Raw genomic sequence first — 23,818 nt, forward strand, 5'->3', positions numbered from 1 at the left:
TTTGAGGTGATTATCTGAAGGTCTCATTTCTTGTAAAGTTTGGAGTAATTGTAACTATAACTTTTTCAGGAACTACCACCAAAATATCCAACTGTTATACTACCAGAAGGCTTTAAAAAGTTAAAAACCTAATATCAAACTTTCTAGGTGTGAAGATATAAAGCATTGCCTGACTCTAGCCCCTAAATTATAAAAACTTTAACATCTCTGAGAGGAGCGAACTATGGATGTTTTCATCTTTCAAAAAATTCTCCCAAGTCTTTGAAAAAAGAAAACAAATACAGGAATATAGAATAAGAACAACTAGGAGTGACCCAAGGCTGGGCAGCATCTGAAAAGCAAGTCCTCCGTCTTCCTTTATTTTAGTGCAGGGGTGTCTAATCTAGCCATATTGGAAGAACTGTCTTGCACCAAACATAAAATACACCAACACTAATGATAGCTAATGAGCTTAAAAAAAATTGCCAAACAAAATCTCATACTGTTTTAAGAAAGCTTACAAATTTGTGTTGGGCCACATTCAAAGCCTCCATGACATGCCATGTAGTGTGGATAGAATGCTACTCCTGTTAAGCAGAAGCAGCAATAAAAAGCAACAGTTCATCACTCCGCCAATGAACTTCTGATACAGTTAAGCCGTAAATTCAAGACATATGGCAAGTATTCTTTTCCTTTAATCTCCCTTGTAAATCTGTGTTGCTAATTTAATAATCTCCCTTGTAAATCTGTGTTGCTAATTTAATAATTCTCTAAGTCCATGTTTCCAGTATTAACACAAAGCTGCTAAAAACCAAAAAATGAAAACACATAATACAGAACTAAAACTTGCCATTTGTCTGAAAATTATTCCTCCTGGGGGGGGTGGGTGGGGGTGTGTATCTTTCTATTACCCAGGCTAGAGTGCAACAGAGCAATCTCGGCTCACTACAACCTCTGCCTCCCGGGTTCAAGAGATTGTCCTGCCTCAGCCTCCTGAGTAGCTGGGATTACAGGCGTCCACCACCACGTCAGGCTAATTTTTGTATTTTTAGTAGAGACGGGGTTTCACCATGTTGGCCAGGCTGGTCTCCAACTCATATTTGAACTACATGTCAAGGTTTACTATTTCTTGCTGTGACCTTTGTAATTTTTTTAAAAATTAACAGATGCACAATGTAAAAAATTTAAATACCCAGCCACTCCCTGCCCCTCAAACTCACTTCCAAATTGGGAAAATTGTGCATTCATTCCTTAACTTTGTATGCAAGTACATATCAGAGAAAACCAGTGTACACTAGTCTATTAGTTTCTATGAAATTACTTGTAAATAGCTTTTCTCCTTCAACAAAAATGGAATCAACTATAAAAACTCTTGCATCCTACTTTTTTTCACTTACTAAATCTTAGAGTTTTCTATGTCAGAACATACTGCTTTAGCTCATTTTTAAAAATAACATTTTATCAGTTTCCTATGAATAGCCATTTAGTCTGTTTCCAGTTTTTATTAAACCAATCACTGCCCATGTTTACTTTTTTTTTTTTTAAGAGGGAGTTTCGCTGTTGTTGCTCAGGCTGGAGTGCAGTGGCACCATCTCAGCGCACCACAACCTCCACCTCCCAGGTTCAAGTGATTCTCCTGCCTCAGCCTCCCTGAGTAAACTGGGATTACAAGCATGTACCACCATGCCCGGCTAGTTTTGTATTTTTAGTAGAGACGGGGTTTCTCCATTTTGGTCAGGCTGGTCTCGAACTGCTGACCTCAGGTGATCTGCCCACCTCAGCCTCCCAAAGTGCTGGGATTATAGGCATGAGCCACTGCGCCCGGCCCCATGTTTACTTTTTAAAATAAAATAGAAATATGGCAACTAGCTTTATAAGTTAAAGGAAACTCAGTCTCACAATAACTTATTAGCTTGAGCAGACATGTGCACCAAAGCCAGTCACAACCCTAAAAGTTCTATAATTTTGGTTGTATTATATATAACATGGACTGTTCTTGCTGTGAAAAGATAAAATACTTTCACTTTTGTTACCTGCAGTGTATGAAATGTGTTTCCTTTATTTTGATTTCTTGGGCCGACTGAAGGGGAAAATGTCCAAGCTGAAATATCACTGCCAAGCAAGTTCACTAAACCCAGCTACAAGGGATGCAAAGGGTTTTGACTGACGTGCATTCCTCTGATGTCTTCCACCTTCAAGTCTCTCATGAGGTAGCAAGGCAAAAAAGTTAAATCTCTCTCCCATCTTCTTTGGATTCATTAACATATCATATCCTTGAAGTAATTGCTGCCTCACTGATGGCTCATTTGATTTATCTAAAAGAACCTGAAAGGAAAAAAATTCTTAGCAAAATTAACCAGAAGACAGAATTCCTAGTTACGTGCAGCAATACTAATGACTCTCAAATATTCCAATAAAGCACCACTCAAAATGTGACTTCTGATTACCTGCCTGAGAATCATAGCATACTTATTAAAAATGTAGGTTGGTGTGAAACATAAGGATTTGCATTTTTAACAAATATCCCCAGGGGGTTTGATCTACAGTAAGGTTTAGGTGTCCTTGGAAGAACAGTTAGAAAATTCATACCCATAAACGCAGTTTTCTTAACAAAAACACTATTTGGAAGTCTTAATGCTACCTCACATGGAGATGCATGAAACTTACCAGACTAGTTACTAAATCCTATACTACCTGAAAAGGCTGGAATACCAAGGATTGGCTAACTGTAAGAGCATTAAGGCCAGGTGAACATACTATTTAATTTTTGCAATACTATGAAATTAAAGTACTTAATAACAGTGAAATAAAATAAACCTTACCTTCAGCCGGACATCAATACCCATATTTTTTAAAAATGTGTGTTGTTTTATTGGGCCCAGAGAGGCTACTTTTCCCTGTGCCATTCTTCGTAAATAACTGAAGTCCACATCAGCTGTTAGATCTGCCGTTCCTGGGGCAATTAAGACGTCATGAAGCTTGTGGCCACAAAACCCCTTGAACATAAAGAAATCAGATTTTTGCCCTTTTATGGTTATTAAGATTAAAGAGATGCTATCATATTAAAGTTATTTAATATTTACATTAATGCTTGAGGTGATGGAATAGAGCTTTCATTAATTCTCTTAGGCAGGGAACACCTAGGCAGTGTTTTACGAAGTATATGCGTCAACCATGTGTCAGAATCACCTGAGATACACCACAAACTACTACACAACCATTAAAAATCAGATCATGTCCTTTTCAGCAACATAGATATAGCTGGAGGCCATTATCCTAAGTGAATTAATGCAGGGACAAATCCAAATACCACACGTACGTCTCACTTCTCTCAGTAAGAGCTAAACATTGGGTACACGTGAACATACCGATGGGAACAAACCCTGCTGGCTACTAGAGGGGCAAAAGGAGGAGGGGAACAAGGGCTGAAAATCTACCTACTGAGTACTATGCTTGCCACCTGGGCAACAGGCTCACTTGTACCCCAAACCTCAGAGTCAATGCAATATACCCATGTAACAAATAACAAACCTGCCTCATGTACACCCTAAATCTAAAATAAAAGTTGAAATTACTTAAAAAAAAAAAAATCACCTGAGAATATATTACTGACTCTAACCAGACCTGGTCAGTCAGAATCCTGGAGGTGAGGCTAGAGAATGAGTATTTTCAACAAACTCTCCAGGTTATTTTTAGACACAATAAAATTAGAAATTAAGAACCACAGACCTAGAAAATGACTAAGAGCATTTAGTTAAATGGTTTTCAATTAAAGTATATTGAACAGAATTGATCATATTCAAAGATCATTAAGAAAGGATGTTTAGGAACAGTGTAAAAGAATACATCTGGAAAGGGAAAAAATGTTGAAAATATAATAGAAAAAGCTAGAATGATTACAGTAGGAAGTTTAAATCTGCAAAGAAGTACCAAAATTTTTCTTGAACAAAGGAGGGTACAGATAGAAAGGTTTAAGAATGTGAAGAAAATCTTTCCATTTGTATTATTCTCCAAATTTGTATTATTTGGATTTGTAAACATAGGTTCTACAACTAAGAACGTAAACAGTTCAGATCCTGTTAAAGGAGGGCTGGACAGTAGACTCAGTGTTAGGAGTAAGAACTAGGGTTAAGGGGAATTACAATAATATCAATGTTAACTATAAAATAATGTAATACAATAATACCAGGCACTGTAGAAATCAAAGCTCTTCAATGAGCTTCAGATCTAACACTGAAAGTCTAATAAATCATGTTACTGAATTATACATACTCTGAAGGTATCTGTCTTTGTTCCATCATGACCATAATCAGCAACCAGTGCAGCACCTCCAGTTAATGCAATGCGTTGAGAAAGTTCCTCAATGATAACACCAGCATCAGGACACACTTCAACATGATCCCTTGTTTCATCATGCTGGTAAAGGGATCATTACAAAAGTCAAAATGCATCATTCAAAAGACTTACTTCCTTAGGGTTTTTCAGGTTTTTCCTCAATGAGCATTTCTTAGTTTTAATAAAAATAAATTTTCTTAATATGAGTGTTCTCTACACTCAACTTTTCACCTGACTCCCTTATTATACAAAACTCCTTAGTTCTTTGATGCTATCCACTTGATTTACGGAGACATTTAAATCTCTTTTACAAAAAGGCAAATGCCCTCCCAATCCCCCCAGATGGCCTAGAGCATTATCATTTTATTTAATGTAAAATACTTTTATATCACAAATCATATAAATATATTCCTCTAGGTTGAAAGCATGGGAAAGGAATTTTTGTCTGCCTAGGACATAGTCAATGAAAATATTGTGCTGAAAGAACAAATCATATAAATCCAATAACACAAAGCAGACCCTATTAGACAAGTATATCATCATGCCCTCTGTTGTGCCAGAAAGTATCCCAATGATATGCCCTACATCAAGAAACATCAGCTTATAAACTACTGCCAATGTATTGAAACCATTATTACCCCAAGATGTTCACTTATTAACTAAGGGGCCACAGTAAGTGTGTACTAGCTTAAAAAACGAAATGACACTAAGTATTAGTACTTGCCAACCTGACTAGTATATATGAAATTTCACTACTTCCTGATCTGATTGAAAATGTGGTATTTCTTTCCCTTTATTATGAAAACATACATTAACTTGTGCTCCTCCCTAACACATTATAGAAATGCAGTAATGATCTGCCCTGATGTCTGCCTACGGTAACAGGCATAGAGTCAGATGGAGTTGAATCTCAGCTCTTCCTATGCTTACTGGTAGACAAGTTACTTAAACTTTTTGAGCTGCTTTCTTCCTTATAGATATTGTAGGTTTGTTGTGAGGATTAAATATAATAAACCATTGAGCCAATTGTGCAATGAAATTACTGTGGCTTAACTATTAAAAACCATGAAGTCAGCCTCATCAGGCATCAGTGGACATGCTGATCATGCTGACATTCTTACTATCTTAGGCTACTCTTCAAGATGACATGTATTACCATTCATCTCATTCAAGCAAAAGGGAAAATTCACTCCCTGCCTCCTAAGTGAATACTAATTAGGTCAATAACTAGATGAACTCCCAGGACCAGGAGGTTAGTTCTTGGTGGTTTTATGAATGTGTCATTCAGGTAGGTTGCCATAGTATGAGAAAACAGTTGTTCACAAGTGTTCCGTCTGACATTTAAATTTATACTTAACAAAGAAAACTTAATTCATATATTTAAGTGTAAAAGCTCTTGTGCTTTTAAAACTGATAATTTCTAAGTAGGAAGTTCTCAGTTAAGGTCCAGGAAGTAGAAGTCATCTTCTGAGCTGGAAAAGGACTGAAAAAAAAGAAGCAATCTGAAGCCTGGACGTTTCTGAGAAGTACAGGGATTTTTTGTACCTTTAAACAAGCCAAGATAGACAGGCTCTTGCGATGATTCCTTGAGATCAACAGTAAGCAGTAGTAATTCTACCATTCTGGCAGAATCAAATTGAGATCTGCGTGGAAGCATGGGATAAAAGCCATGCTCTAGCCCAAAGAAAGATAATAATAGAACCTACCTAATACAGGGCTTTGAGAATTAAATGCAAAAACAGAGTAACACAAAGTACTCAACAAACGTTAGCTGTTACTGTTAATTAATTTACTATAGTCTGTACTACATTGTTTTCACAGATGTAAACTCTTCCTGTGGACAATACCATTGCCATTTGACACGAAACTGAGGTAAACAGTGAAAGTAAGAGATTTGGCTGAGTAAGCGGTTACTAACTTTCTCTTACTACATTACATTAAGGTCACAGATTTAAGAAATGATTTTAACCCACTCTCCTGCCTCTAGCTCCTCTGCACATTCACTGTCAATAAAAAGCACCTCCTATGCTATTAGCAACTCTTCCTGTAAAGGAACTCTAAAGTAGTGACTCAGAAAATAAGACTTTGAAGATTCTGTGAGCAATAAAAGAAAGTTAAAAAAGCATATTCTTACTTGTATGAAGGCTTCTGCTGGGGTGGCAGAAGGTGCCAAAACAAACCTCAGTTTATCAGAAACCTGTGGATCAATGTCAATGAATACTTCTCGCCATCCCTGTGGTGTCTTCTAAACACAAAATAACACATAAAAACAAATGTTTGCAAGTTTGTTCTCCACATTGCTTCTACCAAAAATAGCTTTTTCTCCTCTTACCATAAGTAACTAACATTTACAGGGCACTCACTATTTAAAATTACTTAAATGCATTACTTCATTGCCTTTGAACAATGAGTAGACTGATCGATGCAAAAGAAACAATAGCAGAGATGAGGCTGTGGAAGATAAAATCAGCAGCTTGCAAAGTACCCAAAAAACGGAAATAGACTCAGGAGCAATAGCCAGAAGCTTCACTAACACATTACCACAGAATCATGAGAGCTGCTCTTCTCCATACAAACTACCAGGACACATACATTATCACCGAATCTTAAATCTCCTCAAAGAATGAAGAAAAGTTTTATTTATTTTTTTTTTTTTGAGACAAGGTCTCGCTTTGTCGCCCAGGCTGGAGTGCAGTGGTGCATCTCAGCTCATTGCAACCTCTGCCTCCTGGGTTCAAGCAATTCTCATGTCTCAGCCTCCCGAGTAGCTGGGAAGTACAGGCACCTGCCACCAAGCCCAGATAATTTTTGTATTTATAGTAGACACAGGGCTTCGTCATGTTGCCCAGGCTGGCCTTGAATTCCTGACCTCAAGCGATTCACCCACCTCGGCCTCCCAAAGTGCTGAGATTCAGGTGGAAGCCAGCATGCCTGGCCCCAAAAATGTTAATCTATAATTTTTTTTTAATGTGCTAAGGTTGGCTGGGTGCAGTGGCACACACCTGTAGTCCCAGCTCCTTGGGATGCTGAGGCAGGCCGAACATTTGAGCCCTGGAGTTCAAGACCAGCCTGGGCAACATAGCAATATGCTCTCTTTTTAAAAAAAAAATTTGCTCAAGTAAATCCTTCATTGCACCACAGCCAGTTACCATCTTACCATTTTTCATTCCCTTACTTCTTCAAATCAGAAGAATTAAGAATTCTTAATAATTATCCCAGGAGAACTACAAATTCTCATTAACATTTCATTTTTGCTTTCCAATTATTTATGTGTATCAAAATTCCAAATAATAGTTAAAAATAACCTCAACGAGTAAAATTTGTATACTGAATAAACACCATAAACATTGGCAACACAACGCCTTTTGTATTCAATTATAGACATGACTTTTTCCTCCCCCAATACCTGAAATTTATGCACAGGAAGAACATCAAAAAATTCATGTGCAAGATAAAAGCTGTATCCTATTTAAAAAGAGGAAAAGAATTAATGTTTCCACATTTTACAGGAATTAATTCTTTTGAACATTAACTGTAAAAAAGAAAATGCCTACTTCCTCCATAATCATCACTACCACAGAATTCTCTGCCTCTTCATGGAAAACTTACACTGCAGAACACGTAAAAGAACAATTACTACTACTCTTACTTTACATATAAATGGGGTCAGAAAATGGAAATACCTGAAATAGCAGTTAAATCTTTTATCCATCACTAGGCTTGAAGGAAATTAGAAGTCAGATTTGTTAGCTGGAAGGGAATTTGTTTTCATAAAATCGGGTTTCTCAGCCTGAGAAGGCTGAGGCCGGGAACAGCTTGAGATGCCTTGCCCAAGATCGTACCCCCATTTGAGCTTTGAGTCAAGATTCATCAGTATTCCTGACTAGTACAGGGATTTTCCCCCACACCTTGCTTGTCTTTAGGAAGTAAGGATTTTCAAAAGATTCGATAACTGAACTAAATCCACCTACTAACACTGCTTCCATCAGCCCCGGCTGCCTTGGGCTGCTCCATCATCGGAACTATCCTAGGTATAGGGAAATACTCAAAAGTACAACGGAGATTTACATTTTGTTTGGGTTCTACGAAACTACATGAAATAAACTACTACTTAAAGTCAGGCAACTTTATTTTCTATTATGATGCTCTTTTCTAGAAAAAAGTAGGCTACTCTCTATGGATAAGGGACTTGGTAGCAGTAACTCATAATCTGTTCTATTGCTGTAAAAAGTTATAGTCCCATCACTACTGTAAGGGTTGTGATCAAAATTCTTTCATTAATCCACGTAAAGGTAATTACCTTTTGGAACATCGTGCAGATGTCGGTACCAGGAAATTGGAATCCCAGACTTAGTGACACCTTTCATATACACTGGGGATCCAGCATTTCGCTCTAACGGGACCTTCTCTTCAGTCAGTGTCAATGCTTGAATCTCACTTAATTTTTGGCTTACCTCTACCAGATGTACTGAAATGTCACAGTTTTTCAGCACAGATCCAAGTTGAGTGAACACCTAAACACCAAAAGAAGAAAAAAAACCACAATGTGCTAAGTAGGTTTAGTTTCCTAATCATTTACATCAATGATTTAGTCACGTCACAATAGAAGGAATACTTCAGAGAGACGTGTTCCTTACCCAAGCCACTCGCCAGCAGTCTATAAGAATCACAACCTATTAGTTATTAAGCATAATTTAAATAAGAAATGAACAATGCACAATTTGGTTTCCTAATGATAAATTATGATTAACAAATGAAAATAAAAGACTTGGCATCTGATAAATTATGATTAACAAATGAAAATAAAAGATTTGGCATCTGATAAAAACGATTCAGATTATGGAGTCTAAAAAAAGACCAAGGAAATAAAATGGGGATAGCCTTGCTTTGATAATGTGTCTAGGTCTAGGAAATAATCTCATCTTTGAGATGATGATAACTCTAACCTCAAAGAACCAAATCTGAATGGTACTGAAAACGACTGCTTAACTCAGGGGTCTGCCACATTTTCAATCTATATTTAGCTATATATTTTTTCACTGTTGTAAACATCAAGGGAAAAATGAAAATACTAATATTTTACCAATCTTTTAAGGCTAAAAATTCAATAGTAAAAGCATAAAGTGTATCAACATTATTTTTCATTTGAATTTAATTTTTACTGGTGATCTGCCTCCAATTAATACTTTTGAGATATGAATATGCACATCCAGACTGATAATATGAACAAGATGATTTTTCCAAATTTAGTTTTGAGATCAAAATACAAATGGAAAAACATCACAGGCGAAATTCCTTCGGAAGGTAACATCGAAAATAAAACAGGTCTGATACTTCTCTGGCTATTTGCTTTACAACCCTTTAAATTCTTTGGCTTTTTAGGAGTTCTTATGACTCAGTCTGGAAAAGCATCCTTCATACATTTTAAGAGCTCTGGAATTGACTTTTAAAGTACTTGAACAAGAAAATATGATTTGAGGTCCTTATTAAATATTTGATATTCAAATGACCTTGCTGAAAAACATAAAATAGAGCCCTGGACATTTAAATTCATGATTTTGTTTTCTTTCTTCACCCAAATAACCAAGATTCTCATTTGTCATGTTTATATAGTTTTTAAATCCTTCAATTTCTAATTTAAAGCAAAAACCATAAAGCATCAAGAAATTTAAATTTATATTGACTATGTGTTGGTGTTTCTTGTTTTGTTTTTTTTTTGAGACAGGGTCCCACTTTGTCACTCAGAGGCATGATCACAGCTCACTGCAGCCTCAACCTCCTGGGCTCGAGCAATCCTCCCACCTCAGCCCCCCGACTTGCTTCGACCACAGACGCGTGCTACCACGCCTGGCTAATTTTTGTACTTTTTGTAGAGATGGAGTTTCACCCTGTTACCCAGGCTGATCGTGAACTTTGGGAGCCTTGGACTCCCAAAGTGCTGGGATTACAGGCATGGGCCACTGCACCCAGCTATGTTTGTTTTTTACATTGAATTGCCAGGTACATAAAAAATACACTCAAAAAGACTAATGAGTTCTGAAATACTAGAAACTACAAAAGTTTAATAAACACTCTTACTTATCAGGTACCATAAACAACTGTCCTCCTTTTCAATGGTTTTATAAAATAGTACATAGACTGATAGCAAGAATGATACAGGAGAGAATAGCCACCATCTGGTTAAAGAAATGGGACATGACCTTCTCTCTAAAGCCCCTGTGGACTCCCTGTACCCTCGAAGTCGCCACCATTCTGAATCTTCAGTTAATAATACCCTGACTTTTCTTTATAAATGTTGCTAAATATATGTTTATCATCAAATATATATTGTTTAATGTTGACTATTTTTTGGATTTTATATAAATACAATCATATGATATGAACTCTTTCGCAAACTGCTACTTCCACACATCTTGTTTCATGTTGAATACTGCTATATTCCGCTGCGATTTCACGCATTCTTGCAATACTTCGTATTCCACTGTATGACTGTACCACAATTAATTGATTCATTTACCCACCTGATAGGCATTTGTGCTGTTTCAGTTTTCTGCTCTTTTATTCAATGCTGCTACCTTCTTGTACGTGTCTCCTGGTACACATATACACTAGTTTCCCTAGGGTAAATCACTAGCAGTAAAATTGCTGGGTCATACAATATCAGAAACTTTGATGTTAACAGATAACGGCCAATAGCTTTTCGAAATGGTTGTACAAGGCTGGGTGCGATGGCTAACGCCTGTAATCCCAGCGTTCTGGGAGGCCAAGGCAGGTGGGCCACTTGAAGCCAAGAGTTCAAGATCAGCCTGGCCAGCATGGTAAAACCCCTTCTCTACTAAAATACAAAAATTAGGCGGGTGTGGTGGTCCACGTCTATTATCCCAGCTACTCAGGAGGCTGAGGCACAAGAATCACTTGAACCTGGGAGGCCGAGGTTGCAGTGAGCCAAGATCGTACCACTGCACTCCAGCCTGAGAGACAAACCAAGGCTCCGTCTCAAACAAAATAAAAAAAGGATGTACTAAATTATACTCTTACAAGCAGTATATGACAGTTCCCATTGTTCCACATATCTGCATCTGCACAATACTTGGTGTTGACAGACTATTAGCTTTCTTTCTAATCTGGCGAGGGTTACAGTGGTATCTCGTTGTGATTTTAATTTTCATCTCCCTGACTATCAGTAAGACTAATATTTTTGTTTTGCTTTTTTAGTCGTTTGTATTTTCCTCTTTTATGAATGGACTTGTTCACATCTTTGGCGTGATTTTTCTCAAGTTATCTGTCTTCTTATTGACTTAAGGGAGTTCTTTAAATATTCTAACTACTAGTTCTCTGTTGGTTACATGTCACAAATAACTTCTCCCACTCTGTGGTTTGTCTAATCACTCTCTTAATGGGGTCTTTGAAGAACAAAAAGTTGCTAGTTTATTTGTAGAGCAAGAAGTTCTTAATTTAAATGTAAGAAATGAAATTATTAATCTTTTTCTTTACATCTTCTTTTTTTTTTTTTTTAAATATAAAAAGAGACGAGGTCTTGCTTTGTTGGCCAGGTTGGTCTTGAACTCTTGGCCTCAAACAATCTTCCCACCTTGGTCTCCCAAAGTGCTAGGATTACATGCATGAGCCACTGTGCCCATCCTAAACTTTTTTTTCTTTTTTTTTGAGACAGAGTCTCGCTCTGTCACCAGGCTGGAGTGCAATGGCACGATCTCGGCTCACTGCAACCTCTGCCTCCTGGGTTCAAGCGATTCTCCCGCCTCAGCCTCCTGAGTAACTGGATTACAGGTGCGCCCCACCACGCATAGCTAATTTTTGTACTTTTAGCAGAGACTGGGTTTCACCATATTGGTCAGGCTGGTCTCAAACTCCTGACCTCCTGATCTGCCCACCTTGGCCTCCCAAAGTGCTAGGATTACAGGTATGAGCCACCACGCCTGGCCTAAACTTTTTATATAATTAAAAACTTTGCTTCCTGAGAAAACAAATACACTTTCCTATAATGTCTTCTAAATGTTTCCTATTTTTAGCTTTCATATTCTTCTCCCCCTCGCCTCCATTTTTTAAGCTTACAGACAACAGTAATGACTGATTACATTATTCTGACATTATATTTTAGCTGAGAAATATGAGATTAAGGAACTGAAAACCAATGAAATCAACGCGGTTTGCACACTCAGAAGTACTAAAATTCACTTACATGAAACTTAAAGTCATTCTTTTATTACCTACCCTCAAAATATCTCCCACGAGGGTTCCCCTACCTGGGCCCAGTTCCACCAGCTGGAAAGCTGTGCTTTTTCCAGTGGCCATCCATTCACTAATGAACCATATCCCTAGTAGCTGTGACAAGGAAAACAAAAAAAACACATATTAAGGTACCATAAAGTATAAAAGTATACCACAATATAAAATTCCACATAAATAGGCACTATATGCCAAAAAGCAAAATGTGTACAGCCATATGTATGTTATTTAATACATACATACATGTACACATAGGAACTTCCTGGGACTATAACATATACCATTTAGGAAGATTAACAGGAAAAAAAAGGCAGCCTCTGCTATAAAAGGTCCCATGACATAGATAACAGGATATCACTACCAGAAAAGTATTACTATTTGAAAGCAAATAAACAGATGAAATGTGATTATGCCATTTCTTCATATTCATATGATTTAAACAATTACATGACTCTGATAATAACCTAATGTTTTTCAATACCCACATTCTACTTCCTCTTATACACTATTTCCTATTTCTAAATTCATAGAAAGTACTTAGTGGAAATGAACTAGAATTCTGTTTATTAAAGAAAGATTTGGCCGGGTGTGGTGGCTCATGCCTGTAATCCCAGCACTTTAGGAGGCCAAGGCGGGTGGATCACCTGAGATCGGGAGTTCGAGGCCAGCCTGACCAACATGGAGAAACCCCGTCTCTACTAAAAATACAAAATTAGCCAGGAGTGGTGGCACATGCCTGTAATCCCAGCTACTCAGGAGGCTGAGGCAGGAGAATCGCTTGAACCCGGGAAGCGGAGGTTGCAGTGAGCCAAGATCGCACCATTGCACTCCAGCCTGGGCAATAAGAGCAAAACTCTGGCTATAGAGTTTTAGATAAACAAAGGAAGACTTTTACAGTAACTATGGTTAAAATCACGACTGGCAGCTTTAGAGCTTATCTTAATTCCACTGATTCTTCAATGCTCTTTTTTATCTTTTCTCTCTTCCTTCCTGGGCACTCTACCTCTTTCCTCGCCTTTCCTTTTGTCTCTCTTCCTTCTTCTATTCTCTTATTTCATCTGATTCTCCTTTTTCTGTCCTCTTTATGACCCCCTCCCTTCCTTCTCTTTCTCTTTGTCCCTCTTATCTCTCCATTTCCCTTCCTACAGTGGAGTATAAACTTTTCAAATATTCTACCATTTTCCTCCCCTCTACTGCCTCTCTATTCCCTCAGTACATCAACTACTATAAAGTTAAAACTTTTGATGAATCACAAAAGAAGCTGTAGAACACTACTACAGAACAATACAATTTGATCTGTTCTCAAATGTTTATATTAGCTTCATTCATACTTTACATTGGACATTACCTCCCCAAAGATCTGACTTATTTCAGGTGAAGTAATGAAATCTCCTTGTTCACCTAGCATGTCACGGTACACATAATAACCCTGAGTAAAAAGAGAAAATGGAGAAACAAAATTAATTTTCAAATAAGCCTTTATAAAATATCCGTCCAAAATCTTAAATAAGGTAAAAGTGAAATCATTATTTAGTAAGAAAGCTCTCCTCTAAACAAGCAAGGGAAACATGGTGTCTTTATCCAAATTTTACAAAGTAACAGTCATTTTACAAAACTGGTAGAAAAACAATTACACCTTGGGCATAAATGCAGAAGTCATGTAACATCCGTCTCTGCATGCCAGACCCTTCCTCCCCTCCCAGCTCCCACAGCCGACACAGCCAGACCCCGCCTACTCCTCCAGCCTCCTCTCCGAATTCTAACACTTTCCGTCTCACATATGGGCCCTGCCTGCTGGTGATGATCTGTTTCTTGACCTGGGTGCTGGTTACATAGGAGCATTTGCTTTGGGAAAATTCATGGAGCTGTAAACTTGTGATTTGTGAACTTTTCTATATGACTATTGCATCTCCAGAAAAAGGTGAGTTTTTTTGGTTTTTTTTTTTGTTTTTTTTAGCCTTGCTTGTCCAGATATCCATGCCACTGCAAATCCTTACCCTTCTCCCTTTACATCTCTCCCTGGCAGTCTTATACTCATCCTCTGAATCTGCTCATACACCACCTAGCTGACCTCCTCCAGCCCTCCAACCTAACACCAAATCCAGTGCCACCTTTTCTGAGCTTATTTGTCTATGTTCTTCATCACAAAGTCTAGTTGTTTGCAGAAGAACATGCCTTATCTATCTTCATATCCCAGGTTTTAATATGATGCCTAACCTTCAAGAAACACTCAAGAATTGTGTTAAAAATTTCCTAGGCTTCTCAAGCTCCTATTCTACCACCTTACTTCAGATGACATGGGCCCCAGTCTCACTGCAGAATTTAAAAATGTTATAGAATACAACTTCCTCAGCTTCCCAACCCCGCCTGGCCTCCACCTAATCCCATTTGTTTCTGGGGACTCAAGAATGAAACACCTTCCCCTTCTCCCCTTATCCAAACCTAATCCCTCCGCCTGTGCTCCGGATTGCCATTCCTCATACAACTCCCCTGGGTCCATTTAGCCGTCCCCCTCTCTCTTCCACCTTCAACTTTCCCCTTTCAGCATTCAAAATAAATCAACTCACTCCCATCTTCAAAAAAAATTTCTCACTCCATACAACATCTCTCCTTCTAGGCTTTCTAGTTCCATTCATAAAGAAACATGATAGGGGTATTTGCCCTTTTTTGTGTTATGAACCACTGTGGTAGTCCAGTGAAGCCTATAGACCCCTTCACAGAGTGTTTTTAAACGCACAAAACCACAAAGAACTATCTGAAAAATATGTATCAAATGTTTTTAAAAATGTGATATATACACTTCTTTACTAGTGTATTTAAAAAAACATAATCAGGCCGGGCACAGTGGCTCACACCTGTAATTCCAGCATTTTGGGAGGCCGAGACAGGCGGATCACATGAGGCCAGGAGTTCAAGACCAGCCTGGCCAACAAGGCAAAACCCCCATCTCCACTGAAAATACAAAAAACCTAGCTGGGCATGGAAGCATACACCTGTAATCCCAGCTACTCGGGAGGCTGAGGCACAAGAATCCTTTGAAACTGGTAGGCGGAGGCTGCAGTGAGCCGAGATCGCACTACTGCACTCCAGCCTGGGTGACAGAATGAGACTCTATCTCAAAAAGCAAACAAACAAAAAAGCCCATAATCAAGCCAAAGACCCAATAATTAACAAAATTTTGAAGTAAGGATGAGCATGATGAAATTCTGAGATGCCTGTGATCACTGTATTGTGATAAGGAAATACCAATGATTTCCACAGACGACAAATTCACAAGTATTGCTGATGCTACTGGTTGCTGCGTATGTTCATAATTGAAGAAATGCTAAATTTCAGTTGAAAGTTAGTGAAAATAAAGGTGTAATTTTTTTCCATCCAGGTTCATGAAACCCCTGATTTCTATTAAAGGGTTCCTAGGTTAAGAGCCTCTAAATTTTAGAGTTACCCCAAGTCTCAATGCTGGGAAACCTTCCTTTCTCTCAGTACATTCTCCCTGGTTCCTTGGCTTTAAATATCACCTACATGCGGATGATGAGTAAACGTATATACGCCCACCCAGTCTTTCTTCTGAACGCCAGGTTCTTTTTCTTTTTTCTTTTTTTGAGACAGACTCTCACTCTGTTGCCCAGGCTGGAGTGCAATGGCGCTATCTCGGCTCACCGCAACCTCTGCCTCCTGGGTTCAAGTGATTCTCCTGCCTCCTGACTAGCTGGGATTACATGCACCCGCCACCACACCCAATAATTTTTGTATTTTTAGTAGAGACGGGGTTTCACCATGTTGGTCAGGCTGGTCTCAGACTCCTGACCTCGTGATCCACCCGCCTTGGCCTCCCAAAGTGCTGGGATTACAGGCGTGAGCCACCATGTCCGGCCCTGAACGCCAGACTCTTACAACCAATTGCCTACTTTCTATCTCCACCTGGATGTCATTGCTAACAAAATATGTATAAAATGCAGCTCCTGGTGTAGGCCCTCTCCCCAGCACTCCTCCAAACCTGGTCCTGTCTGTCTTAATCTCAATAAAAGGTGCCGTCACCACCTAACTGCTCAAGCCAAAACTACGAATCAGCCTTGATTCCTCCGTTGCATCACTCAATCCATCGGCAAATCCTGTCAGCCCTTTTCTAAACAACCCCCTTCTATTTCTAGTACCACCACACTAGTCTAAGCCACCTATCTTGCAGCCTTGCCCACCAGCATTGAAAGGAAGATACCGGCCTTGGGTAAACCTCGACACTGGAGTCACGCCACCATATCCAACAGCAATGGCCAAATCAACCCCAGAATTCCACAGAGGTCATATTTCAACCCAGCAAAAGGTGAAATATTCTAAAATAAACGACTACAGGCTTTCACCAAATGGCTTTATAGAACAGACAAGGAAACGTGGGTCAGAAAGCTGTGACTGTGCCTAATCCTAGAACAGTGCAGACCCAGAGTGCATTCTCAACTGCACATGTGAGAAAACCCAGCACATCTCTCCAGTGCCAGCTGAGGCCACTCCAACACAGGCAACTTTCCAGGCAGTAATTCCTATTTCCAGATGCCTGTTGGAGATTTCCACCTAAGAGTCCCACAACACTTTAGATTCATATACCAGCCTGAACTCTCCATCCTACCTCCTGCATTCCTTCTCCCAGAGCAATAATCCACACCACCTACCATCAGCCAAGTAGGAAAGTCATCCTTCCCGCATCATAAATCCAATCAGCTACATTCTGTCTCCTAAACACCCTTGGACCATGTCCTCTCCTGTTTATTGGCCCTGCCTCTGACGTGAGCCAGCCCTGACCAATTGACAAATTATCTGTCCCCAGGTCCTCAGAAATGGCTCTTCCCCTGGCAGGCACCCCCACTGCCTGGGCTGAGGACCTTCAGGCTTCTCCCTTCCGGCTCGCACCTCGCAAATCGGCTAGAGAGGGCCTAGTCCTCGGGCTACCCGACCATACCTTGGCTGGATTAGTCAACACCTCCTTCATGTACTCGGCCACAGTGATGGGACCAGTAGACTTTATTTTGTATATAAGATGCCGCAGCATCGGCGTCACCGGGTTGTTTTCTGCAGGTTCATTCCCGGAGCTGAAGTATTTCCCTCTCCAAATAGAAGGAATGGCTGTGAAAAACACAAATTAAACAGACCCCGTGATAAATCTTAACATTCACGAACGCAAGCCGCCTAAGCGTTTTCAAAACAGCTTCATAAACCCTTAACCTCACCCCACCGCAGACCTTGGGCTACTGTGCTTAGCACGCCCCCGGGGCGCAAAGACAGCACGCACTTGTCCACGACTACGCAGCCCTATCACGTTTGCGCCGGACCCGCTTCCAGCCCCGGGCACCTTCAAGGTGGAAGTGAGCCCCTGAGCCCTTAATTCCCCGGTACCTCAACTGAAGAGCTGAGGAAGGCACCCCACGCGGTTTCCAAGGCAACAGGGCTTCGAGGGGACTGACGCTTACCTGCACGCGCCACGGCACACAGCGGCCCCACACCTGACCTCACCAGAACACTCATGCTGAAATTCGCAGGCCGGCTCTCTCCGCCAGGAGCTGGGGCTTAGGCTATTTCCGGGAGAAGACACGCCCCGGCCGGAATTACGTCACGGACAGAGCGGAAATAGGCTGAGTTCCAAGAGCGTATGCTCTGCTAGCCATGGCGGCAGCCAAGGAGCCTTTGGAGTTCCATGCCAAGCGGCCTTGGCGCCCCGAGGAGGCAGTAGAAGATCCGGACGAGGAGGACGAGGATGATGCTAATGAAACCGAGAATGGGTTCTCCCTGGAGGAAGTGTTACGGCTCGGAGGCACCAAGGTAACTGCCGCGGGCTCCGGGGAAAGGGGTCAGACGTGGGGAGTCCCTAATGTCGCTAGGCTGACTGCCCCGCCGCTTCCGCGCTGCGTAGAGCGCGGGCGTCCAGGACCCAGATCCCAGATCCCAGCCTCGGAAGCATGTGTTCTGTGAGCTTCCCACGCTGGTTTCCAGGGCTGTTTACAAAAGAAAAGTTTCCAGTTGAACGTCGTATTCTCTGGCCTTTCTTAGAATGTAGGCGATCCTCTCATTTTATTAACGTGGTATAACCATCACACCATCAGGTCGGAGAGTAGCTTTTCTTGGTCCCGACCTTGTGGTATGAGTGTTTTGAACACCAGTGGTATTGGAATTTTCATTTCTGTTCTCGTGGAGTACGTGCACGTGTCACTGTATGCCCCAGAAGCCCTCTTTTTTGGAACATCCTAATTAAGGGACAGAAACAGTAAACAAACTTTTAAATACATAGTACAGCAGACACGGGGTAGTGCGAAAGGACGATAAGGAGTGGGAGCGCGTTAGTATTAAATGAGATGATCGACAAACACATCACGGAGATGTTTGAGCAGAATCCTAAAGGAGAGGAAGGAGTGAGCCATGTGCCATTCTGGTTGGAACAGAAAATGCAAAGACAGGCAGAAGAGTGCCTGACCTATTCCATGAGCAGCCAAAATGCCAATGTAGCAGAGGCAGAGTGAGGTAAGGGGAGAATGGTAAGAAATGAGGTCCAAGGCGTAAAAGGGCAGGCTTTTGCTCTGAGTCTGATGCAAAACCACTGGAAGATTTTAAGCAGATAAGGGACAGAAATTAACTTTGTTTTTAATATTATTTTTGGAGACTGGACTTTCAGGGTGGAGGAGTTGGTTAGAGATAAGTAGATTCACAGTTTTGCTCTGTGCTTGTGTATATTTAAGTTTTGAATAGGTAATATATACACATGATACACGTGATACAAACTTTAAAGATACGTAGTGAAAAGTCCAATTTTTTCCACTTTTATCTCAGCCGTAACAATTGCCCTGATAGGAAGCAATTATTTTTACAAGTGTAGTTTATATCTTTCAGGGATACTGTATACCTTTTCAAGCATATACATATTTATGTGTATGAAATACGCGTGTATTATTTTTTACATGAATAGTACCATATATATATACACCTATCTCTATATTTTGCTTTCTTTTCTCTCTTAGAAATCCTTCTATATCAGTGCATGAAGTTCTGTGTTATTGATATGGCTGCATAAATCATTTTGTCTGTCTTAATTTATCTAACCAGCCACTTACTGTGGATATTTAAATTATTGCCAGTCTTTCACTATTTTAAATAATACTACAGTTAATAACCTTAATCGTAATATTTTTTTCCCCACTTTTGTAAGTGTATATGTAGTCCAAATTTGTAGAAATGAGCCAGGCACAGGGGCTGACACCCATAATCCCAGCACTTTGGGAGTCGGAGGTGGGAGGATACTTTCAGTCCAGGACTTTGAGACCAGCCTGAACAACGTAAGGAGACCTCATCTCAAAAAAAAAATTTTTTTTTAATAGCTGGGCGTGTAGTCCCAGCCACAGGCTGAGATTGGAGGATCACTTCAGCCTGGGAGGTTGAGGCTACAGTTCAACCATGGTCAAGTCACTGCACTCCAGCCTGGACAACAGAGCGAGACCATGTCTCAATCAATTAGTTAATTTTTAGAAATGAAGCTGCTGGGTCAACAGATGTGTGCCTTGTATTAAACAGTCGTAATTGGAGTTGACAAATTGTCCTCCATGTAGGTTGTGTCAGTTTACACTCACATCAACCATGTATGAAAGTGCCATTTCCCCCACCCCTTCCCCAGCATCACCTGTCATTGTATCTTGCTCATCTTGCAATGTATCTTTGCTCATCTGATAAATTAAAAGATGGATGTATCATTGTGGTTTTAATGTGGATTTCTCTAAATGTCAGTGAGGTTGAGCATCTTTTCATATTTTTAAAGAACCTTTTTTTTTTTTTTCTATGAACTGTTCATATCCTTTGCACATTTTTCTTTTGGGTTGTCACTTACTGATGTGTAGAAAGTTTTATATTAAGGTGTTAAACCCAATTACTTTGATAGGAGTTCCTTGTATTTTTTTTTTCCAGTTTATAATTTGTATTTTTTCCTATATCGAAATAAAAGGTGTGCGTGTGTGTGTGTGTGTGTGTGTAAAAGAAAGAGAAAGATTTACTTATCCTTTACTTTGTGGACCCTGAGTTTTATGTCAAATTTGAAAAGATTTTTCCAGTTCTGAAATTATTTTTAAAATTATGTTGTGTTTCCTATTATTTTATGGTTTTATTTTTCACATTTGTAATGTATTTTTAACTTATGTTTTTAATGCAGCAAGATTACCTTATGCTGGCTACTTTGGATGAGAATGAGGAAGTGATAGATGGAGGCAAAAAAGGAGTAATTGATGACCTTCAACAAGGTGAATTGGAAGCATTTATTCAAAATCTTAATTTGGCCAAGTATACAAAAGCTTGCTTAATTGAAGAAGATGAACCAGCTAAAAAAGAAAATTCCAGCAAAAAAGAAGTAAAAATACCTAAAATAAATAACAAAAATACAGCAGAAAGTCAAAGGACATCAGTTAATAAGGTGAAAAACAAGAATAAGCCAAAACCACATTCTGATGAGAACGGCAGTACCACACCAAAAGTGAAGAAAGATAAACAGAACATCTTTGAATTTTTTGAGAGACAGACTTTGTTACTCAAGCCTGGAGGCAAATGGTATGATCTGGAGTATAGCAATGAATATTCTTTGAAACCCCAGCCTCAGGATGTTGTATCTAATTACAAAACCCTTGCTCAGAAGCTGTATGAGCATGAAATCAACTTATTCAAAAGTAAGACGAATAGTCAAAAGGGAGCCTCTTCTACCTGGATGAAAGCAATTGTGTCATCGGGGACACTAGGTGACAGGATGGCAGCCATGATTCTTCTTATTCAGGATGATGCCGTTCACACACTTCAGTTTGTAGAAACTCTTGTGAACCTTGTTAAAAAGAAGGGCAGCAAACAGCAGTGCCTCATGGCCTTGGATACTTTTAAAGAGTTGCTTATCACAGACCTTTTGCCAGACAGTCGGAAGCTGAGGATTTTCAGCCAGCATCCTTTTGACAAACTGGAACAGTTGTCCAGTGGCAACAAGGACTCAAGAGATAGAAGACTGATATTATGGTATTTTGAACACCAGCTGAAACACTTAGTGGCTGAATTTGTGCAGGTCTTAGAAACTTTAAGTCATGATACATTAGTAACCACTAAAACTCGAGCCCTTGCAGTGGCTCATGAGCTGCTTTGTAACAAGCCTGAGGAAGAAAAGGCTCTTCTTGTGCAAGTGGTAAATAAACTGGGAGATCCTCAGAACAGAATTGCCACAAAAGCCTCCCATCTGTTAGAGACATTACTTTGTAAACATCCCAATATGAAAGGAGTTGTGTGTGGTGAAGTAGAAAGGCTACTCTTCCGCTCAAATATCAGCTCCAAAGCTCAATATTATGCAATTTGCTTTTTAAATCAAATGGCTCTGTCCCATGAAGAAAGTGAACTGGCTAACAAATTAATAACTATTTACTTTTGCTTTTTTCGGACTTGTATAAAAAAAAAAGATATTGAATCAAAAATGCTTAGTGCCCTTTTAACAGGTGTTAATAGAGCGTACCCTTATTCCCAGACTGGTGATGACAAAGTGAGGAAGCAAATTGACACACTGTTTAAAGTGTTGCATATGGTGAATTTTAATACCAGTGTGCAGGCTTTAATGTTGCTTTTCCAAGTCATGAATTCTCAGCAGACAATATCGGATCGCTATTACACCGCATTATACAGGTAAGAACATAGCATTCCAATATGAGACGTGATCTATAACTTGATGTACAGCACAGGCAGTGCCCTCTGTGGGGCAAGAGAAAGAGTTAGAAAATTGGATTTTAGGCCCCCTTAGCAGCTTGCTGCTCGCCACCTTCAAGTAAGTCACTTAATCTTTGTTTCCCTGATGGACACAAATTATATTCGCTGCTTTGAATACATTTTTCATTTTGAGAAGTTGTAAAATACAGAAAAATACCCAAAAGAATCATTCATATCTACCAGCTAGTATTTCAGAATTAACATTTTGCTATATTTGTTTTAAGTCTTTTGGGATATTAAAGAAATAAAATTGCAGATATAATTGCAGTTTCCGTCTTCCCATTCTCAATCCTGTGTCTTTTCCCTGCTGTCTTTCACACAATTGAATGCATTCACACAGTAACTCATTCAATAAGTCTTTTCTGAATGCCTACAGTATGGTGCCATGCTCTAGGTGCACAGGAGGCACAGCGAACAGAAATCCCATCCCTGGAGGCACTCACGTTCATATTGGGTGAGGCAGCAGAGAGAGGAGCTGTGGTAAACAAGAAAGTATGTTAAGTAGAGAGTTTTGGGGGGTGCAGGGTTTTTGTTTGTTTGTTTAATGGAGATTAAGATTTTCTTTACTGGCCGGGCGCGGTGGCTCACGCCTGTAATCCCAGCACTTTGGGAGGCCGAGACGGGCGGATCACAAGGTCAGGAGATCGAGACCATCCTGGCTAACACGGTGAAACCCCGTCTCTACTAAAAGTACAAAAAACTAGCCGGGTGAGGTGGCGGGCGCCTGTAGTCCCAGCTACTCGGGAGGCTGAGGCAGGAGAATGGCATAAACCCAGGAGGCGGAGCTTGTAGTGAGCCGAGTTCGCGCCACTGCACTCCAGCCTGGGTGACAGAGCAAAAGACTCTGTCTCAAAAAAAAAAAAGATTTTCTTTACTGAATTTTGCAACTCACTCATTGAGGCATATTTTCAGCAATGTGTAAACAGTTTGGAGCTGTTTAAGAGGCAGTAGAACATAACTGTGTTCAAGAAATTAATATATTTCCTTCTAATTCATTTTTATATATTTACATAGATAATCTTGTGAGAAAATGTAGAGTAGTGGTTAGTATCTTAGACTTAAGCCACGCTGCCTAGGTTTGAGTCCCTGCCATTAGTTTTCTGTGTAACTTTGGGCAAGTTACTTGATCCCCACTAAAAACCTATTGGTAGACATAATTCATCCCATGTTATCATGCCTAAGTGGATTTGTCTGTAGGATGGAGAGAAAAGCACCTATCTCATGATTATTATGAAGATTTTGAAACTTGCACAAGATTCTGCAGCTTGTAAATGACAGAACTGGGGCTTTAATGAAGGTGAGGGGGTTATGTGTGTTAACCCATGTAATCTTTGTGTGTATGTGAAGTGCTTAACAGTGCCCAACACACAGTGCTATGTGAAATGTTGGCTGCTATCCTTATTACTGATACTCATACATGTTTCTTTAGTTTAATCCTCTTAACAGCTCTCCAGTGTGTGAGGTACAATAATTTGTGCAAGGTCACACAGATATTAAGAGACCAAGT

At 39.8% G+C, this 23,818-nt stretch overlaps 2 protein-coding genes across 5 annotated transcripts in view; one reads left to right on the forward strand and one right to left on the reverse strand.

Annotated features, from left to right (window-relative positions):
* Nucleotides 1–1,284: 1,284 nt before the first annotated feature.
* NDUFAF7 (NADH dehydrogenase (ubiquinone) complex I, assembly factor 7) lies at nucleotides 1,285–18,159 on the reverse strand. 4 transcript variants are annotated; one of them, XM_011967627.1, is made up of 10 exons: nucleotides 18,021–18,159; nucleotides 17,513–17,676; nucleotides 13,910–13,990; nucleotides 12,547–12,657; nucleotides 8,615–8,828; nucleotides 7,721–7,779; nucleotides 6,449–6,559; nucleotides 4,252–4,395; nucleotides 2,802–2,975; nucleotides 1,285–2,304 (listed from the first exon to the last, which is right to left on the reverse strand). In XM_011967627.1, exons 1-10 carry the CDS (start codon nucleotides 18,073–18,075, stop codon nucleotides 2,089–2,091), a joined length of 1,329 nt encoding a protein of 442 aa, XP_011823017.1. In that variant the 5' UTR covers nucleotides 18,076–18,159; the 3' UTR covers nucleotides 1,285–2,088. The 4 variants fall into 4 exon arrangements, with proteins under 4 accessions (XP_011823017.1, XP_011823019.1, XP_011823018.1 ...); XM_011967629.1 differs by lacking the exon at nucleotides 7,721–7,779 and having other exon boundaries at nucleotides 8,769–8,828; XM_011967628.1 differs by lacking the exon at nucleotides 13,910–13,990 and having other exon boundaries at nucleotides 18,021–18,143.
* CEBPZ (CCAAT/enhancer binding protein (C/EBP), zeta) overlaps nucleotides 18,068–23,818 on the forward strand; it is a 28,199-nt gene continuing 22,448 nt past the window's right edge. The window contains exons 1-2 of the mRNA XM_011967626.1: nucleotides 18,068–18,369; nucleotides 20,738–22,230. Of these exons, the coding sequence (XP_011823016.1) occupies nucleotides 18,214–18,369; nucleotides 20,738–22,230 (1,649 nt within the window). The 5' untranslated portion in view covers nucleotides 18,068–18,213. The remainder of the gene's footprint in view (nucleotides 18,370–20,737; nucleotides 22,231–23,818) is intronic.

This window comes from Mandrillus leucophaeus, unplaced genomic scaffold, assembly GCF_000951045.1.
Source record: "Mandrillus leucophaeus isolate KB7577 unplaced genomic scaffold, Mleu.le_1.0 Scaffold805, whole genome shotgun sequence".
In the NCBI taxonomy this organism is placed as follows: domain Eukaryota; kingdom Metazoa; phylum Chordata; class Mammalia; order Primates; family Cercopithecidae; genus Mandrillus; species Mandrillus leucophaeus.

Coding starts and splice junctions, on each gene's coding strand:
- NDUFAF7 (XM_011967627.1), bottom strand. CDS start 18,075: ATGAGTGTTCTGGTGAGGTCAGGTGTGGGGCCGCTGTGTGCCGTGGCG. Junction 6,560..7,720: donor TTCCTGTGCATAAATTTCAG/GTATTGGGGGAG, acceptor TTTTGTGTTTAG/AAGACACCACAGGGATGGCG. Junction 2,976..4,251: donor CAAAGACAGATACCTTCAGA/GTATGTATAATT, acceptor TTTATGTTCAAG/GGGTTTTGTGGCCACAAGCT.